This window comes from Anolis sagrei, chromosome 2, assembly GCF_037176765.1.
Source record: "Anolis sagrei isolate rAnoSag1 chromosome 2, rAnoSag1.mat, whole genome shotgun sequence".
Taxonomy (NCBI): Eukaryota; Metazoa; Chordata; class Lepidosauria; order Squamata; family Dactyloidae; genus Anolis; species Anolis sagrei.
The window spans coordinates 149,841,749-149,860,408 of NC_090022.1; the positions used below are offsets into that span (position 1 = coordinate 149,841,749).

At 41.6% G+C, this 18,660-nt stretch overlaps 1 protein-coding gene across 1 annotated transcript in view; it reads right to left on the reverse strand.

The window, feature by feature from the left end:
• The window catches only part of NCKAP1L (NCK associated protein 1 like), a 97,094-nt gene that overhangs the window by 60,632 nt on the left and 17,802 nt on the right, over positions 1 to 18,660 (reverse strand). Inside the window, exons 4-13 of the mRNA XM_060763805.2 lie at positions 17,146 to 17,202; positions 15,476 to 15,618; positions 14,330 to 14,420; positions 12,020 to 12,157; positions 11,498 to 11,546; positions 10,126 to 10,282; positions 8,756 to 8,812; positions 5,995 to 6,091; positions 3,640 to 3,749; positions 293 to 425 (exon numbers count right to left, since the gene is read on the reverse strand). Of these exons, the coding sequence (XP_060619788.2) occupies positions 293 to 425; positions 3,640 to 3,749; positions 5,995 to 6,091; positions 8,756 to 8,812; positions 10,126 to 10,282; positions 11,498 to 11,546; positions 12,020 to 12,157; positions 14,330 to 14,420; positions 15,476 to 15,618; positions 17,146 to 17,202 (1,032 nt within the window). The remainder of the gene's footprint in view (positions 1 to 292; positions 426 to 3,639; positions 3,750 to 5,994; positions 6,092 to 8,755; positions 8,813 to 10,125; positions 10,283 to 11,497; positions 11,547 to 12,019; positions 12,158 to 14,329; positions 14,421 to 15,475; positions 15,619 to 17,145; positions 17,203 to 18,660) is intronic.

The window sequence follows — 18,660 nt, forward strand, 5'->3', positions numbered from 1 at the left end:
TTGTCTTCTCCAACAAGTGACAATGCTCCAGGATCTCAAAAAGCATCCTTCTCCCATGTTTGTCCTCTGGGGTCCTACTAAGAGGAGATGCAAGGGGATAAAGATATGTACAAAGGAAGTGATCCATCAATGAGAATGATGATGAACCTCCAGCATCTTCAACTCTAACCATTCCCTCTTTTCTTTCACAAAGTTTGGTACAAAAGAGGCTCACAGAAACCAACATCTCTTGCTAACCTCAGCACAATCTCACGAGCCCTGGCTCTTCTTTCCCCCTTTGCAGCTTTCATACCTGGATGATGTCACTGAGCACCTGGACGTCGAAGTGTGTCAAGTATTGTACGTGGTAGCGTTGGAGAACATTTTGGTGTTTCCGGACCAGATTGCGGAGCTTCTCCATCAGAAACAGAATCTCAGCCAGGTAGCTATGGGGGAAAATAGATGCCTGAAACATTTGTTGGTGTGTTTAAGCATGCATGTATGGAGTACACCTTGTTAATCTGCTCCAGCAAAAACAACTGAGTGTTCTGACACCTTAAAGACCAGGGAAGGAAGAGTTCAAAAAGCCAATTTTACACCTCTGCACAATCCAGAGACTGCACCAAAGCAGAACCAAAGCATCCAGAAGTCCTTGCTTATAAAAGATTTACATTTTACACTCTGTTTTCAATCAAAACAATTTGTGTGGGAGAGCTGGATGACTTCATTTAAAGGACTAGAAATGGAAAGGAGTGCAAGTAGCCCACTGACCATGGTTGTCTGACCCAGTTTATTTCATGTCAGAGCAACTTGAGAAATTGTAAGTCACTTCTGGTGTGAGAGAATTGACTGTCTGCAAGGACACTGCTCAGGGGATGCCTGGGTGTTTTACCATTCTATGGGAGGCTTCTCTCATGTCCCTGCAAAGAAAGCTAGAGCTGACAGATGGGAGCTCACCCCACTCCAAAGCAAACCACTGACCTTTTGGTCAGCAGTCCTTCCAGCATAAGGGTTTAACCCAATGCAGTTAATAATACATTTTGATTAGGCATCAGCTTTTGTGGACTAAATCCTCCTTCATCAGATACATAAAACCTTGGCTCAGTAGATTACAAATCCTGCCCCCTCCACACACGCACACCTCATCCCATTCATCCATGCAATTATAAAAGAGTTTGCCAGTGGTGGCAATACATTATGCATTCAGATGAGTTGAAGTCCACAAAAGACTATGTTGTAATCACACACTGTCAATTTTTTAGATGCCAAAAGCCTCTTGATTGTTTCTAATGAAACACATAACATTATCTTTGCTGTATGTTGACCTCACCATTACTACCTCCATTATCTAGTACAAGGAGGGACTGAAACAGAAAAGAAAAAAGTGCTCACTGAAAAGGATGAATATTCCTTTGAAAGGAAAACAGATCTCCAGAACCCCTCAAAAATATCTCAAGTACTTTTCCAGTTTCTATTTATGTAGACAACTAAAGTCCTTCTATTTATCCTGTTGTTGAGCCGGTTAATCTTTCCTACAGTTTCTTTAATTATTCAATATTCAAATATTTACATTAAGCCTTTTTCTTTTTACCTCACTGTTGTCTACCAAATTATGTGCTTTTTTCCAGGTCTAACATTTTACCTTTGTGTGCCTATGTGCCTTCAATTTCCTTATCAACATATGGCTATCTCATGAATTTCATGGAGTTTTCTTAGAGAAAGAATAATCAAAAACCATTTCCTCTGAAATACAGCCTACAGCACCTGGTGTCCATTGGAAGTCTCCCATCCAAATACTAATCAGGCCTGATTATGTTTAGTTTCCAAGATCAGATTGAATCAGCTGGTATTTTTCCACTCATTCATCCCTAAATCCCACTGCATGTTTCTTTCCTTAATTCTTTTCAAGCTGTAGCTGCCAACAAAACTCTTAAGAGTTAATAAAGGTAAACACAGTATTCTGCATTCTCATTATTTCACATTGCTTTAATAGCCCATTTCAGTTTTTTAATCAACTAATTAATCTACTTTATTATGGACTTAATTGCTTCAACAGGGTGGGTCACGCATCCCTGCTTCACAAACTACTATCGATAGCTCAACCAAGATTGAGAGAAGACTGAATAGGGAACTTTCCTCCAAAAAAAGGGAAAGTAACAGGGAGGCTGTATACACACACTTGTAGGCATACAGATGGATTTGAGAGTAAGAGAAAAGGTGGGTTGAGAATGAGACAGAAAAGTAAGACAGAGTGTACATTTTTTACCAAGGCACAAAAGGGTATGGCAGTGTTTGCCTGAGTTTTGTTTTTGAGAGTGTGGTGAGGTAAAGATGTGGAGAGAATAAGGCTGTGATACACCTATTTATGGAGGAGGGGAAGAAGAGAGAAAGAGAGAGCTTCTTGTGAGCTCACTTCTAGCCCAAGACATGTTTACCATACCCTTTAACTTACTATAAAGGTCAAAGAAAAGAAGAAATTTCCCCTGCTATCCAACTTTTAAGAACATAACATATCTAGCCTTTATATCTGTTTGCTTTACATGTTTGCCCATCAACACTGACCATTTAATGCAGGTCAAACTGCATTAAATCGTTAGTGTAGACTTCTATAATGCAGCTCAATGTGGTTAAACTGCATTATATGAGTCTACACTGACCATATAATACAATGAGGAGCCCCCAGTGGCACAATGGGTTAAACCCTTGTGCCAGCTGGACTGCTGACCAAAAGGTTGGCAGTTCAAATCCAGGAAGCAGGGTGAGCTCCCATCTGTCAGCTCCAGCTTCTCATGCAGGGAGAGAAACCTCCCACAGGATGGTAAAACATGTGGGCGTCCCTGGGCAATGTCTCTGCAGACGGCCAATTCTCTCACACCAGAAGCAACTTGCAGTTTCTCAAGTCGTTCCTGATAACAAAAAAAAAATAGCGTAGTTCGATCTGCAATAAAAGGTCAATATAGCGATCACAAACAGATCCATTTACCATGTATAGTTTGTGGAAGCCCACCTCATGAGTAGGCTGAGGGCATGTTTTGGGCTCAAAATATAGATTTTGATGTAACCCATGGTTAAGGCAAAGATAAGTCCACAGAGGAGAAAGGACCAGTGCTCTTTTTAGGTTTTCCTGGAGCACACTAAGCCAGTGGCTCTCAACTTGTGCGTCCCCGGGTGTTTTGACCTACAACTCCCAGAAATCCCAGCCTGCTTACCAACTGTTAGGATTTCTGGGAGTTGAAGGCCAAAACACCTGGGGACCCACAGGTTGAGAACCACTGTACTAAGCTCTTGCCTTTCACCTCTCTACTCAAAGACAGGGATGGTTCGTTTTTAAATAAAAGATAAGGTACATTGACCTGTACATAAGTTAACCCAACTTGTTTATCCCCAATTTATCCACACAACACCCTTGTGAAGTCAGGCTGAGAAAGTGACTGGTTCAAGGCGATTTCCCAAGTAACAGTTCAACCCTTGGAACCAAATACATAATACTGGCTCTCTGTGCTTAGCATACTTGGTAGTTTCCTCTTCACATTCTTTTCCAAAGGATAGAATAGAAGAGATCGCAAGGTTCATCTAATCCAACTCTATTCCATAACATCTCTAGAGGTGGCCGTCTGATCTCTGTTTAAAACCTCAAATGCTTTCATCATCCATCAGTACCTGTCAGTGAATTCCTCTGGGTTCTTGCCCTTGCTGACATGTTCACTGTGTCGGCATAGCCAGGTGACTTCATCACGGCAGAACGAAAGGGCCATGAAGACATAAACAGCCTATTGGTGTCAGGAGGGAAAGAGGAATAGGCAGTCAGATCAAAAATATTCACTCCAATCAGTTCTGAAGGTCAGATCCACAAAGGTCCAATCATTTTCTATGGAGGTGTAGAGGGATGAGAACATGCCAATACTAAAGATAACTTCCTGAAATCTCTGTTCTGCTGGCAGGTGTCCTTGAGTTCTACATTACATAATACAGAGGATCAATTATGCAGATTAATGGAATTTGATAAAATCACATTTTGTACTTTGCACTCATGTTCTTCCCATACATCAAAGTTTCCTGTGTGACTAAAACATTGTCTTTGTCTTAATTAGCTTTCAATTGCTGTATTTCTATATTAATACCAAGTCAAAGTAGACCTTATGGTATGGGGTATAGTACTAATTAGGCCTATGTTAATAGTAACTCTCAATCAACCACATTTATCTGGCACCTACCCATCACCATGGGGACCAGTTAACTGTGAGTCTACTGCATATCATGAAAAGCCTGTTATACCAATGAACATTCCTTCCTTCAAATGGCAAACATAATACTGTTAAAAGCTATTTGCAGTCCCAAAAAACCTATTTAAGAAAAAGACAAAAAAGACAGAATATCCAAGCCTTTCTAAAGTGCATTAATGATGGGGCCTGAGAAACTCCAAAGGTTAACGCATTTCAAAGGTTGGGAGTTTTTGAAATGCATTAAAGAAAAATGGGATTGTGCCCAATAGTTTAACTGCTTTCAAAGCAATTAAAAGTGCCTTTGTTTTTGGGGAGTCAGCAGATAGATTTAAGCAGTCTTTTGAGACATTTAGACCCAAACTTCTGTAAGGTTTTTTTTTCCTTTCTGTTTCAGGAGCGACTTGAGAAACTGCAAGTTGCTTCTGGTGTGAGAGAACTGGCCGTCTGCAAGGACGTTGCCCAGGAGACACCCGGATGTTTTGATGTTTTACCATCCTTGTGAGGGCATTCTCTCATGTCATGGGGAGATGGAGCTGACAGAGGGAGCTCAACCTGCTCTCCCCAGATATAGCATATAATGGCTTGACAGTGCCTAGAGCAAACTTTTGTGGAGAGGTGATTAGATGCCTTTGTTTGTTTCCTCTCTGTTGTTGTGCTGTTGCAATTTTAGAGTTTTTTAATACTGGTAGCCAGATTTTGTTCATTTTCATGGTTTCTTCCTTTCTGTTGAAATTGTCCACATGCTTGTGTATTTCAACAAAAGTTTGCTCTAGACACTGTCAGGCCATTATATGCTAATCAAGGTGGTCAGCTGAAACATTCACACCTAGCTCCAGCAGACAAGAGTCCTTTGTCTCACCCTGGTCATTCCACAGATATATAAACCCTTTTTTCTAGTTCCAACAGACCTCACTACCTCTGAGGATGCTTGCCATAGATGAAGGCGAAACGTCAGGAGAGAATGCCTCTAGACCATGGCCATATAGCCCGAAAAAACCTACAACAGCCCAGTGATTCCGGCCATGAAAGCCTTCAACAATACCCCTCAAATTCCTCATCTTTGGGTGGGACAAAGAGAAGAGAGTATTTGCCAGCAAAGAGCATCTTGAGTGGACATTTGAAAGCTCAGAGGCACAGAGAGATCTTTTTGTCTCTGCGCCCTCTGCATATAAGAGGCTCCAGCATTTTAAAGTAAGAACATGATTTATTAGTTTACCTTATTTTATTTAACACTGAGCACTGAAGCAACAAATAAGATCCTTTGACAGTTAAAAGTGATAATTTTCCTGATGGAGATAAAATAATTTGCCAAGCTGACTTTTGAGAGTGAAGATCCTCATTGTATTGTATTGTATTGCAAAGACTAAAGGCTTTGCTGAAAGAGAGCAATAACAAAGGGCTGAAAATATGTGTCATAACAACCAAACCTGATATGACGTGCTCCCAGAGATAGGTCTGTAATCCAGAAGGTGGTTGGTTTCAAAGGATTTAAATTGAACTAAGATTTAGAAGAGTAAAAATTGGATTAAAGGACATTTTCCCCTCTTGTGTTTAAGGATTAAGTAAACCTATCCCCCCTTCACTGCCCATCTTGGCAGAGTTCTATAGGTGGGAAAGAAAGATGCACTCTGGAACATTTGTTATGACTATAGAAGGAATTGGATGGCCTTGAACAAGAAGAAGTGGGAGAGAATGAGTGGGGGAAAAAAGAAAGCCAAAAGAGCCAGACACAAACAGGAGAAGGAGTGAGGAAAGAACACTTTCCCAAAATGCTTCAACCTTCTGGACTTGCCTTTGGCCCCAGGAGCCCAGGTTCATTGGCCAGGATGGCTTCCATCTCCTTCACAGCATTCCTCAGGAAATGACGCCGTCCTCGATGCAACGGCCCACTGTCAAGACACCAACTAGAAGGTTCACACATGAAGGTGATTGCTTTCCCATGCCCCTTCTTGCCCCACAATAAGTATACATCAGAAACAGAGAAGCATAAAGAAAAGTCTCCCAAGCAAAGCAGAACAAGCAATGAAAAGGTAGAGAGAAACTGATTTTTATTTTTATTTTTTGTTTTTACTGGATTGACAGAAATGTAAGTGTGCTGACTTTCCAAACCACTAAAGATTCCAGCTCTATTTTATGAAGACTTTCTCTGCAAGATAGAAAATTCACCCACTCAATCAGAAAATAAAGGCTCCTTGACTTCTTGGGTGGGTACTACATGAGGCTTCTGCAACCAAGTCCTCCAATTTTGGCCACAAAAATATCTTTAAACACACATGCTTCACTTAAAAATAAGGCTCATGGATAGCTTGGACCTTGGGTTGCTGTGAGTTTTCTGGGCTGCATGGCCATCTTCCAGAAGCATTCTCTTCCGATGTTTTGCCCCACATCTATGGCAGGCATCCTCAGAGGTTGTAAGGTCTGTTGAAAACTAGGCAAGTGGGGTTTATATATCTGTGGAATGTCCAGGGTGGGAGAAAGAACTCTTGTCTGTTTGAGGCAAGTGTCAATACTGCAATTGGCCACCTTGATTAGCATTGAATGGCCTTGCAGCTTCAAAGCCTGCCTGCCTCCTGCCTGGGGGAATCCTTTTTTTTTTTTTTTTGGAAGTGTTAGCTGGCCCTTGTTATTCCCCCAGTCAGGAAGCAGCCAAGGTTTGAAGCTATAAGGCCATTAAATACTAATCAAAGTGGTCAATTGCAACATCCACTTGCTTCAAACAGACAAGAGTTCATTCTCCCACCCTGGACATTCCACAGATATATAAACCCCACTTGCCTAATTTCCAACAAGCCTTCGACAACAGCTTGGACCTCGTTTCATTGGAAAATCATTACAGAGTTGCCACTTCTAACCCAAGATTTTCACTGGCATCATTTACATCCAACAACAGAAATAAATACAGTGTGGTTTCTTTGCATTTGCTCCCACTCACTGACTTTGTGTCCCTATTGTATAGCCCCAGTGTAACCATTTACATCCATAGTAGGAATAAATACAGTGTGGTTCCTCTGCATTTCCTCCCACGCATTCACTTTGTATCGCTATTGAATAGGGTCAGTGTAGGAGCCTTGGTGAATGAGACGAAAATATTACCTACTTGGCAAACCGGATGCCAATAGAAAATCTTACAAAAAAAGTGCAGTATGCTCCACCTCAACGTCCCTGCTCTCCAAGAACTGACATGCAGAGATATGGCTATAATGCTGGAAGGAACGTATGGGGGTGCTTTAAGTATGTTTTTCTGCATGGCAGGGTATTGGACTGGATGGCCTGTGTGGTCTCTACCGACTCTATATTTACTTTTCATCTTCAAATGCTTTGGAAACATTTATGATTTAATATGCAGCAAAGAGGTTTAGGTGGATGGCAGGAACTCGAAGGGAACAGACACCCGTGGGCTGTGTTTCCCATTTCTTAATTGATTTAAAGAACAATCCTGCCCATCAGCGATGAAAAAATCTGGCCCACCAACTCACAGAACCTCACCATGAGGCTCCCCCCCTCTCTGAAACACCTCCTCCTCTTCACTGAAATTCCTGCTCTCCTTGAAGAATTAAGCAAAAATAATACAACTGAACCAAAGTTTCACAGTTGCTCTGCTCACTCCCTCATATCTCCTATATAGGAAAAGGCAAGGCAACAGAAGCAATCATATTCACACAATGCTTTAGAAGATCATAATGCTGCTGCTATTGGAAATCATAACTCAGCTGAATCCTAAAATACTGCGGCATAGAGAAAATATGAAAAAGGAACTAAGCTGGACCAAAGTACCAATAGGCACCTGATAATGGTATGGCACTAGATGCTGGAAGGTAAATAGCCATGCCCCATATGTGAGGGTACAGCCATATTCCATGACATGATAACTAGAAGGGTGAAGGGCATTACACAATGACTTTGGGGGGGGGGGAATCAATTTATTTCAGTGAGGAGCACTCCTGGAGAAATCTGCATACAATTGAAGCCATGAGGAGTGTAAGAGACAGCAATCCTCAAACAATGGTATTTTAAAGGTAAAGGTAAAAGCTTCCCCTTGACATTAAGTCTAGTCATGTCTGACTCTGGGAGTTGGTGCTCATCTCCATTTCTAAGCCGAAGAGCCAGCGTTGTCCATAGACACCTCTAAGGTCATGTGGCTGGCATGACTGCATGGAGCGTCATTACCTTCCCGGCGAAGCGCTACCTATTGATCTACTCACATTTGCATGTTTTGAACTGCTAAGTGGCAGGAGCTGGGGCTAACAAAAGGAGCTCACCCCACCCCGGAGATTCAAACCGCCAACCTTCCAGTCAGCAAGTTCTGCAGCTGAGCAGTTTAACCCGCTGTGCCATTGCGTCCCTTTAAGGGTTTGTTACAACATACTTAAACATAAATGATGGGGGTATCTTAAAGGCCAAGAAGGAAAATGCCAAGGGGACAGACAAAACGTAAAGCTGCTATGAAAAACTATGAAGCAGAAGAAACCTGAATATCTTGCAGGCAAAGTACAGCAACATGCAGTACATAGCAAACAGAAATAAGGAATAGAGTAGGAAAGCCACATTCCTACCTGTGTGTCACAGCATACTCTTTACATTCTTTGATATCAGCTATACGTTTGCCGTAGCTAAAAAGAAAGCAAAAGGAGGAGATGTATTGTGATGTTTGGCTTCACCTGGTTAGTGGGAATAGGGGGGGAAATGTTTTCAAAACTCAATGGCACCGAGGAAATCCTTAGCTTAGAAATATCAATGCTCCTCCGTGTTTTGTAATATTTTTGGAAAGGATCAAAGGTTTAAAGGGAGAAGTGATACAATGCCTAGAGATTTCCAGAGAGGCGTGTTAGCCAAAGAACAAAGCAGGGGAGGAACAGGCTTTAGACTAACTAATCTGCTTTGGGTTGAAAGTTAAACTAAATCAGGGGTCCTCAAACTAAGGCCCAGAGGCCGGATACGGCCCTCCAAACTAATTTACCCAGCCCTCACTCAGGGTCAACCTAAGTTTGAAACGACTTGAAAGCACACAACAACAACAACAATCCTATCTCATCAGCCAAAAGCAGGACCACACTTCCCACTAAAATACAAATAAGTTTATATTTGTTAAAATTGTTTGTAATTTTAATTATTGTATTGTTTTTAAGTGGGTTTTGCACTACAAATAAGATATGTGCAGTGTGCATAGGAATTCATTCATGTTTTCTTCAAATTATAATCCGCCCCTCCAACAGTTTGAGGGACTATGACCTGGTCCTCTGGTTAAAAAGTTTGAGAACCCCTGGACTAAATGACCAGTTAGAATTTTTTTTGCACTATAGAAAAGTGTCACAGTTCTTTAACCTGGTGTTTCCTGGATGTCTGACTACAACTCCCAGGTGACTGGAACTGTAGATTTGCAGATTTGGAGGACACCAGCTGGGTAAAACCTGGCATAGATGGTCCAACAGCCTACTTTTTCGTGAGAAACTGCAAGTCACTTCTAGTGTGAGAGAATTGGCCATCTGCAAGGACATTGCCCAAGGGATGCCAGGTTTCTCTCATGCCCCTGCATGGGAAGCTGGAGCTGACAGATGGGCACTCACCCCATTTGTAGATTTGAACTGCCAACCTTCAAGTCAGCAGTTCAGCCGGCACAAGGATTTAACCCATTGCATCACCATGGCTCCTAGTAGCCTACAATACCAGTAATATGACTCAAGAAGAAGGAACCTCAACATGTGCAATCATTTTTCCATTCCTGGACATGGAAAAAATTGCCTCCTCTGCAAAAAAAAGAAATTTCCAGATCTAGTCACTCTAGCAATGGCCCCAAAGACATATTTAAGGAATGAGGCTGAGTAACAGTTCAAAACAACTGGAGAGGCAAAGATTCTTAACTCTGGCTCTAACCACTGTGGTACCATGATCTTATTGGTTAAAGAAACTTCTCTTTGTCACTTACCCCTTGATTCCACTGAAGGCCTCCTCTATGACCTTGTGAACAGGAAGCACTTCATCCCGTACTAGAGTGATGTACAGTGAGCTCCGGAGAGCTGCTCGCCACAGATCCAGGCAGCTCTGTGTTGAGCCCAAGCAGCTGTGGCATAATAAGAATCCAACTACAGAAGAAGGAGGCAGTCAACAACATTTCCCACTGTTCCAGATAGCATCTGTTCTTTTCCAATTCAACAAGCAGGAAAAATATCTGTTTAAGCAGATGTATCACAAACCACGGCATTTCTTTGTACCAGGTTTGGTTACCTTGGTGCCAGGCCTGTAGCCAGGATTTTGATTCCGGGGGGGGGGGGGGGGGCTGAGTTTGATTCAAGGAGGGGTTAAGGATCAACCCTAGCATATGGGATATATTGAGCATGGTGATCAGATCATGATATGAATAAACATGATAGTTTAAATAATGCATCAGTAAGGCCTTCTCATGGACTACCCTGAGAATTTGGGGGATGGGCTGAAGACCCTCAGCCCCCCCCCCCCCCCCGCTCCCAGCCACATGCCTGCTTTGTGCCAAATACATGGAGATTAGAAAAGAGAGCATAAATAGCTTCATCAATATTCACTTTTTTTCGTGTCAGGAGTGACTTGAGACTCAAGTTGCTTCTGGTGTGAGAAAATTGGCTGTCCGCAAGTATGTTGCCCAAGGAACCCCCAGATGTTATACCATCCTGTGGGAGGCTTCTGTCATGTCCCCACATGGGAAGCTAGAGCTGACAGACACCGCACTCCCCAGATTCGAACTGCAGCCTTTTGGTCAGCAGTCCTGCTGGCACAAGGGTTTAACCCACCAAATCACTGTATACATGAAAATTGCCTCCAAATGTTTCTGCATCTTTAGGCTGTGACAAAGAGACAACTCTCTAGACAGAGGTTTTGTTATAAGTAATGTCCTCTAGAGGTTTACCAAAGTCCACATTGACCAGTGGGGCCTCGGTAAGTCCATGGACTGATTTTTTTTTCATGTCAGGAGCGACTTGAGAAACTGCAAATAACTTCTGGTGTGAGAGAATTGGCCATCTGCAAAGACATTGCCCAGGGGACGCCTGGATGTTTTGATGTTTTACCATCCTTGTGGGAGGCTTCTCTCATGTCCCCGCCTGTGAAGCTGGAGCTGACAGAGGGAGCTCATCCATGCTCTCCCCAGATTCAAACCTGTAACCTGTTGGTCTTCAGTCCTGCTGGCACAGGAGTTTAACCCACTGCACCACTGGGGGCTCCATGGACCGAATATGATATTCTCTAACAGGGAGATTTAGGCATTAGGATCCACTGCTGGCCCTATCAAGAATAACAGCACAGTAAAGTACAAGATGGTGACTTACTCACAATCCATCGTTCCAAAACCTCCAGAGATAGGTATTCACAAGCCATCTGAGAGAATTAAAAAAGTAAAACAACTTTTTCCACCTGTTTTAAATCAAGGCTGATCTTTTCTCTCCCCATCATGTGGTCCCCCCTCCTCTCACTCACATTTATTTGTGCAGGGAATTTTTCTAAACAGTGCAGAGTAGCAAGGTTTTGCTATGTACATGTGGGAAGCAGCTGGCATCACTGTCAGCCACTGTTCAGGTTCTAGCTCCAGAGAATTAGATATTGATTACAGAGGTAGAATGCTGACATTGCAATCAAGAGATCTGTCTCTTCAGGTTAGTTCAAGTCAGTGCAGAATTTTCTCACTGGATGCTATGTACTCATTTATATTACCGAAAATGATACAAACTTCTCAAAGGTATTACTCATGCAAAATGCAAAACCTTGCATTTTTGATGATCCTTGTAAAAGCCTGGCTTGGATTGTGCTGGAGAAGCAAAGAAGGTGTCACTGCCTCGCATACACATACTCACCGTGTCCGAATTGACAGGAGCCAACATGCCTGCAGGGTTGCTAATCAGACTGAAGAGCTGGTCACTTCGCCACTGCTCAGCGGAGTGGTTTCTCCGGGCAAAGAGGAAGTGCACTGAGAGAAGTGCGTTGCTCACAGCCTGGGGAAAGAGGGCCATTAGGCACAGGAAGTGACAACAGGGCAGAAAGGAAGAGTAGAGAGAGAAAAAAGACAGATCTGCATTTATTTATTTATTTATTTATTTATTTATTTATTATATACGACATTTATAGGCCGCCCTTCTCACCCTGAAGGGGACTTGGAGCGGCTTACAAGATATATATACATACAATATATTATATTATTAGCATAGTACAATATCAGTATTATATATTACTATATTGTACTATACCATTGTATTGTAATATTTTAGTAATATTACATGTAATGTAAAATATATAATTAGAATATTGTATTAGTATGATTAGTATTATTAGAATTATATTGTATTACATTAAAATATAAATATTATATGTATATACAATATTTTATATTTATTAGTAAAGCACAGAATATGCAGTTCACCTTGCATATTCCCAAAATACATTTGTGGAAGGAACTAGTGTTAATCTGCATAGCCCATTAAATATCTTTTGTGCAGCTTACAGCATTTGCTTTTTTGTTCTCATGCACAGCTCCAATCTAGATCTAGATTGGTACGCATGGGAGAATGAAGTATAAACATCCCCAGTGCTTTTCCTATGCAAGGGTTTTAAATAAGAAAAACACGTTGATTGGCACTAAGGGAGCCTTTTAAAAAAGAAACAGTTAAAGAAAGATAAAGCTCTCTCCCTGCACAACTTTATATCCCATTGTGATATGGATTTGGGTCATACGTGCTTACTATAAAGGTACAGGCTTTGAACAGTGAGATTAGATCCCTAGGATCTTCAATAAGAAAAAGGATATCAGGTACTAAGAAAACTACTTTTCAAAGCCACAACCAGTAAAACTCGACCAGGGCTGGCAATGTCTGTCTCTGTTGATGTTGTATGACTTCAGTTCCCATCAGCCTCAGCCAGCCCAGGCAGTGATGAGGGATGATGGGAGGAATAGATAATCAAAATCTGAAAGTCCACAAGTTCTCCAGAATGTATCCACACAATACTGAGGTACATTAACCATGGCTTTGTGACACCATATAGACGAGTGGGATTTTGGCCTGCATGAATAGGAGTCTAGTGTCTAGATCCAGGGAAGTCCTGCTACCCCTCTATTCTGCCTTGGTTAGACCACATCTGAAATCACACTGTGTCCAATTTTGGGCACCACAATTGAAGGGATATGTTCACAGGCTGGAATGTGTCCACAGGAGGGAAACTAAAATGATCAAGGGTCTGGAGAACAGCCCTATGAGGAGCGACTTAAAGAGCTGGGCATGTTTAGCCTGAAGAAGAGAAGGCTGAGAGGAGACATGATAGCCATGTATAAATATGTGAGAGGAAGCTATAGGGAGGAGAGAGAAGCTTGTTTTCTGCTGCCCTGGAGACTAGGACGCGGAACAATGGTTTCAAATTTCAAGAAAGTAGATTCCATCTGAACATTAGGAAGAACTTCTTGACTGTGAGAGCTGTTCAGCAGTGGAACTCTCTGCCCCAGAGTGTGGTGGAAGCACCTTCTTTGGAGTCTTTTAAGCAAAGGCTGGATGGGGATGCTTTGAATGCGATTTTCCTGCTTCTTGGCACGGGGCTGGAATGGTTGGCCCATGAGGTCTCTTCCAACTCTTTGATTCTATGATTCTCAACCTGTGGGTCCCCAGATGTTTTGGCCTTCAACTCCCAGAAATCCTAACAGCTGGTAAACTGGCTGGGATTTCTTGGAGTTGTAAGCCAAAACACCTGGGGACCCACAGTTTGAGAACAACTGATATAGCCAGAGATCCCACCTTTTCTTTCCAAATCTGATAGTCATTTGCTAGCTTCAGGTGCTCAACTGTAACTAGAAAGTTGTCATCTGAACATATTCTTTGTCTCCCTTACAGGCTCTAAGAGAATTTCATGGACTGGACGCAAACAGAGAACAACTTCCTGGTCTAAAGGGAACTTTAGGAGCGCTCACATGTAAGATGTATGCATCCAAAAGGCATATTGACCTATAAAACACAACTACTGAATCTGGAGTCTGTCACAATGAAACTCTTAATGTATTGTTGAGAAAGAATTACAACAATGAAAATATTGTGTAACATAAACAATAAGATGTTAAACCAACTGATAAGTCTCCTTTAGAAAATAAAAGATTGGTCATGAACAGATCTCATCATATATCTCACCTTGGTATGGGGTCCAAACTCCTCCATCAACTTGCGCAAGGGGTTCTCATATTCAAGGATCATCTGACCCAAACGAGGATAGCTGGCATCACTGTTACCAGACAAACAATGAATCAGAGGTGTTTTCCAACAATAAGAATTACCATCGCCTCTAATAGTGTCCACATTTTTCCCTGTAACAACCATATATGAAAGGTCACATGCTCTTGATTCCCAGGACGGGACACCTATTAATTAATTAATTCATTCATTTACAGTATTTATATTCCGCCCTTCTCACCCCGCAGGGGACTCAGGATGGATTATAATGTACATATACATGGCAAACATTCAATGCCATAGACACACAACATATATAGACAGACACACAGACGCTACTTAACATTCCAGCTTTTTGATGAGGGTATTCTGGCCACCAGGGGAGCTGTTGCTTCACTGTCCATTTGTGACACTGATGAAGTACTTCCTCATTCTTTGCAGGCTTGCTGGAGATTTTTATGGTATCATAAATTAGCTAAATTAGCCTCCCCACATACTGCGGTACCTACATTTCCTACTTGACAGATGCAACTGTCTTTCGGGCTGCAAAGTCGACAGCAAGCTACACAAATTGGTCAGAAGCTCACTCCAACCCAGGCTTGCTTCAAACTCATGACCTTTCAGTCAGTAGTGATATTAATGCAGCTGACTCCCAGCCAGCTGCGCCACTTCTTACTACAATAGTATCACACTGGCTGCATGCTTAACTTTGAGATTCTGTGTCATCTCTTCCCTAATTTTCATTTCATTTCAGAAAAGTTCTGAAAGGGCATGGAAGAGATTATTTTATGCATTAGATATGCAATATTGGAACAAGAGGGTGGACTAGATTCTTGTTTTATACATGATACTGACCAATTTAAACTGTTGATTTTGTCTGTATTATTACTTCAATTATAATCATTACTCCACTTGTTATATACTATCCTGAAAGGGCTTCTCTTAAAAGATGTGTGAGAAAATTTTAATTCTTTGAATATTTTTACCTACAACTCCCATCAGCCTTAGCTGGTTAGCCAGTGGTAAGTGGCTGGAGGATCTGTAGTCCAAACATCTTAAGAGTCAAAGAGTGGCATACAATCTTTTGCATAAATAAACAGTGTTGACCTGGTTCCATGGATCATCTCATAGGTGCAGTGGTACAAGCCAATCAGGGCCCTGCGGTCATCAATGCGGGAAAGGAGTAAGATGACAGATGCATAGGTGACAATTAGGTCAAGGTAATTCTTGGTGAAATCGTAATTCACATGCTGCAGAAGGGAAAAGAAGCACAGGAGAAAGAAGATAAAGACAGTGGTTTGTTGTTGTGTTGATGCTGTGTTTCTTCCAGTTGTTTCCAACTTACAGTGACCTTATCACAGGGTTTTCTAGGGCTGAGAGTGTGAGACATGCCCCAAGACACCCAATGGAAGGAGGCATCAAATTTCTGGACTGTTTGCTCATGTTCCAGAAGCATTCTCTCCTGACGTTTCATCCACATCTATGGAAGGTATCAGAGGTTGTGAGGTCTATTGGAAACTAGGCAAGTGAGGTTTATTTATCTGTGGTAAGTCCAGCGTGGGAAAATGAACTCTTGTCTGCTTGAGACAAGTGTGAATGCTGCAATTGGCCACCTAGATTAGCACTGAATGGCCTTGCAGCTTCAAAGCCTACACAGAGACTACAGAGAAGCAATTGAAATTCACAAACATGTGGACATTTTCAACTGAAAGTAGGAAACCATGAAAACGAACACAATCAGACTACCAGTATTAAAAAGCTCTAAACTGAGGATAGTAAATAAAGAGGAACACCCAAAAAACAGTGGAATTAAAGACAAGAATCAATCAGGGCCAGCTAACATCTCCCAACTAAGGAGTCCCTCGGTCAGCAACCAGCCAGGCTTTGAAGCTGTGAGGCCATTCAATGCTAATCAAGGTAGCCAATTGCAACGTTCTCACTTGCCTCAAGCAGACAAGAGTTCTTTCTCCCATTGTGGACATTCCACAGATAGATAAACTTCACTTGCACTGGAAAATAATAACTAATCTAACACCGGATGCATGGTATAAGGAGGTATGGAACGTAGCCTTAAATGATAAACTAACAATGGAAATAAGGGTATTCAGGGGGGAAATTAACAGACCAGATTTTGAGGCATACTGGTCGGTCTTTATTAAATAGAGAGAAAATGGAAAACAATATAACCTTGTTGGTCAGGAATTTTGGATATGACATTTAATTAATGTTTGATTTATAATTATATGGTGAAGGAAACGATACTTGTTCAGACCTTGGTGGTAGGGCTTATGTGTTTGTAAAATGTTCACTGTTTTGTGTTTTGCTTACACTGTAAGTTGTTATTGTATGTAAATAAAATCTTTTTTTAAAAAAAAAACTTCACAACTTCTGAACATGCCTGACATAGATGTGGGCAAAATGTCAGGAGACAATGCTTCTGGAACATGGTGATACAGCCCGGAAAATTCACAGCAACCCAATGATTCCGGCCATGAAAGCCTTTGACAATTCATTTTTTACTTTTGTTACTATGCCTCCATAACTAGGACCTTGTGTTACATGTCAGGCAACTGGAGAAATATAAATTACACAAGCAAACAAACAAGACAGATGGCAGCCAACTTATATTGTAGACTATTTACACTTACAGCCCAGCATCCCAACACAGCCAAAGTGTTATCATGTCTATATTTTATATTCAGTTACTCAGAAGTCTACACTGCGTGTCAGAAATGGTTCCTGATTATTTTACATGCAGAAGTAAACACAGCACTCACAATGTCAAAGTAGCACTGGCTGGCATCAATGGTGTTCAACAGCTCATAGACATGGTCCTAAAGAATAAATTGGGTGTTATAGAAGATAATGTAAAAACAGCAGACACTTTTTTTTCCCTGTCATTCTGGAATTCAACTGCATTTCATAATAACCAGCACCTTGATCTTCTAAGCACATGTCCTGAATTCCTATCTTAGATCAGACAGCAGGCTGCTTTATGGAACAGGAGTACTTAAAAGCTATGAGATATGTATTCCTTGCCATCACTCCATTTTTCATAACTTTCCCCTCCTTGTCGCTCTCTTTTAATCCCCCTACAAAGCTGGAAGAGCTGTCTGGCAGTGGAATAGATTGCTTTAGAAGATAATGTATTCTCCTTCTGGGGATATCTTTAAACTGAGGTTGGGATGGGCACTTTAAGGAGTACTTTGTGTATTCTTGTATGACAGGAAATTGGGCTAGATGGCCCTTGTGCCCCCTTCCCATTTTATGATTCTGTTATTCTAATTCTTGTTTCTGTTCCTCATGACCAATTGCCCCAACTATATAAATAAAAATGTAATGTTCATTTGTGGGATTAACATAACTCAAAAACCACTTGACGAATTGACACCAAATTTGGACATTTGGTTAATTTTGTCATTTGGGAGTTGTAGTTGCTGGGATTTATAGTTCACCTACAATCAGAACATTCTGAATTCCACCAATGCTGGAATTGAACCAAACGTGGCACACAGAACTCCCATGACCAACATGGGCATTGATAGGCATTGACCTTGAATTTGGGAGTTGTAGTTCACCTACATCCAGAGAGCGCTGTAGACTCAAACAATGATGGATCTGGACCACACTTGGCACGAATACTCAATATACCTAAATGTGAACACTGGTGGAGTTTGGCAAAAATAGATCTTGACATTTGGGAGTTGTAGTTTCTGGGATTTATAGTTCACCTACAATCAAAGAGCATTCTGAACCCCACCAAGGACAAAATTGGGCCAAACTTCCCACACAGAACCCCCATGACCAACATAAAATACTTAAGGCCATCCAGTCCAACTCCCTTCACCAGGGCAAGAAAACGTAATCAAAGCCCTCTGACAAAGAGACATCCAGCCATAGATATTGATAGATATATATATGATTCACACACATACATAGTATCATAGACTTGAAAGGAACCCCTAAAGAAGGACAATTCTATGTGACATGTTCCAGAGTAGGCAAACCAGACAATCTTGATATCAACACTGACAAAGAAACAGCAAGAAATACCCAGTTCTTGTGGGTTTTTTCGGGCTATATGGCCATGTTCTAGAGGCATTTCTCCTGACGTTTCGCCTGCATCTATGGCAAGCTTCCTCAGAGGTGAGGTCTGCTGGAGCTGGGGAAGAAGGGGTTTATATATCTGTGGAATGACCAGGGTGAGACAAAAGGCTTTTGTAAGTTGGGTTGGGTATGTGTTGGAACATGAAAGGCACTGCAGACTACTCCAACCACAGAATTCAGCCATA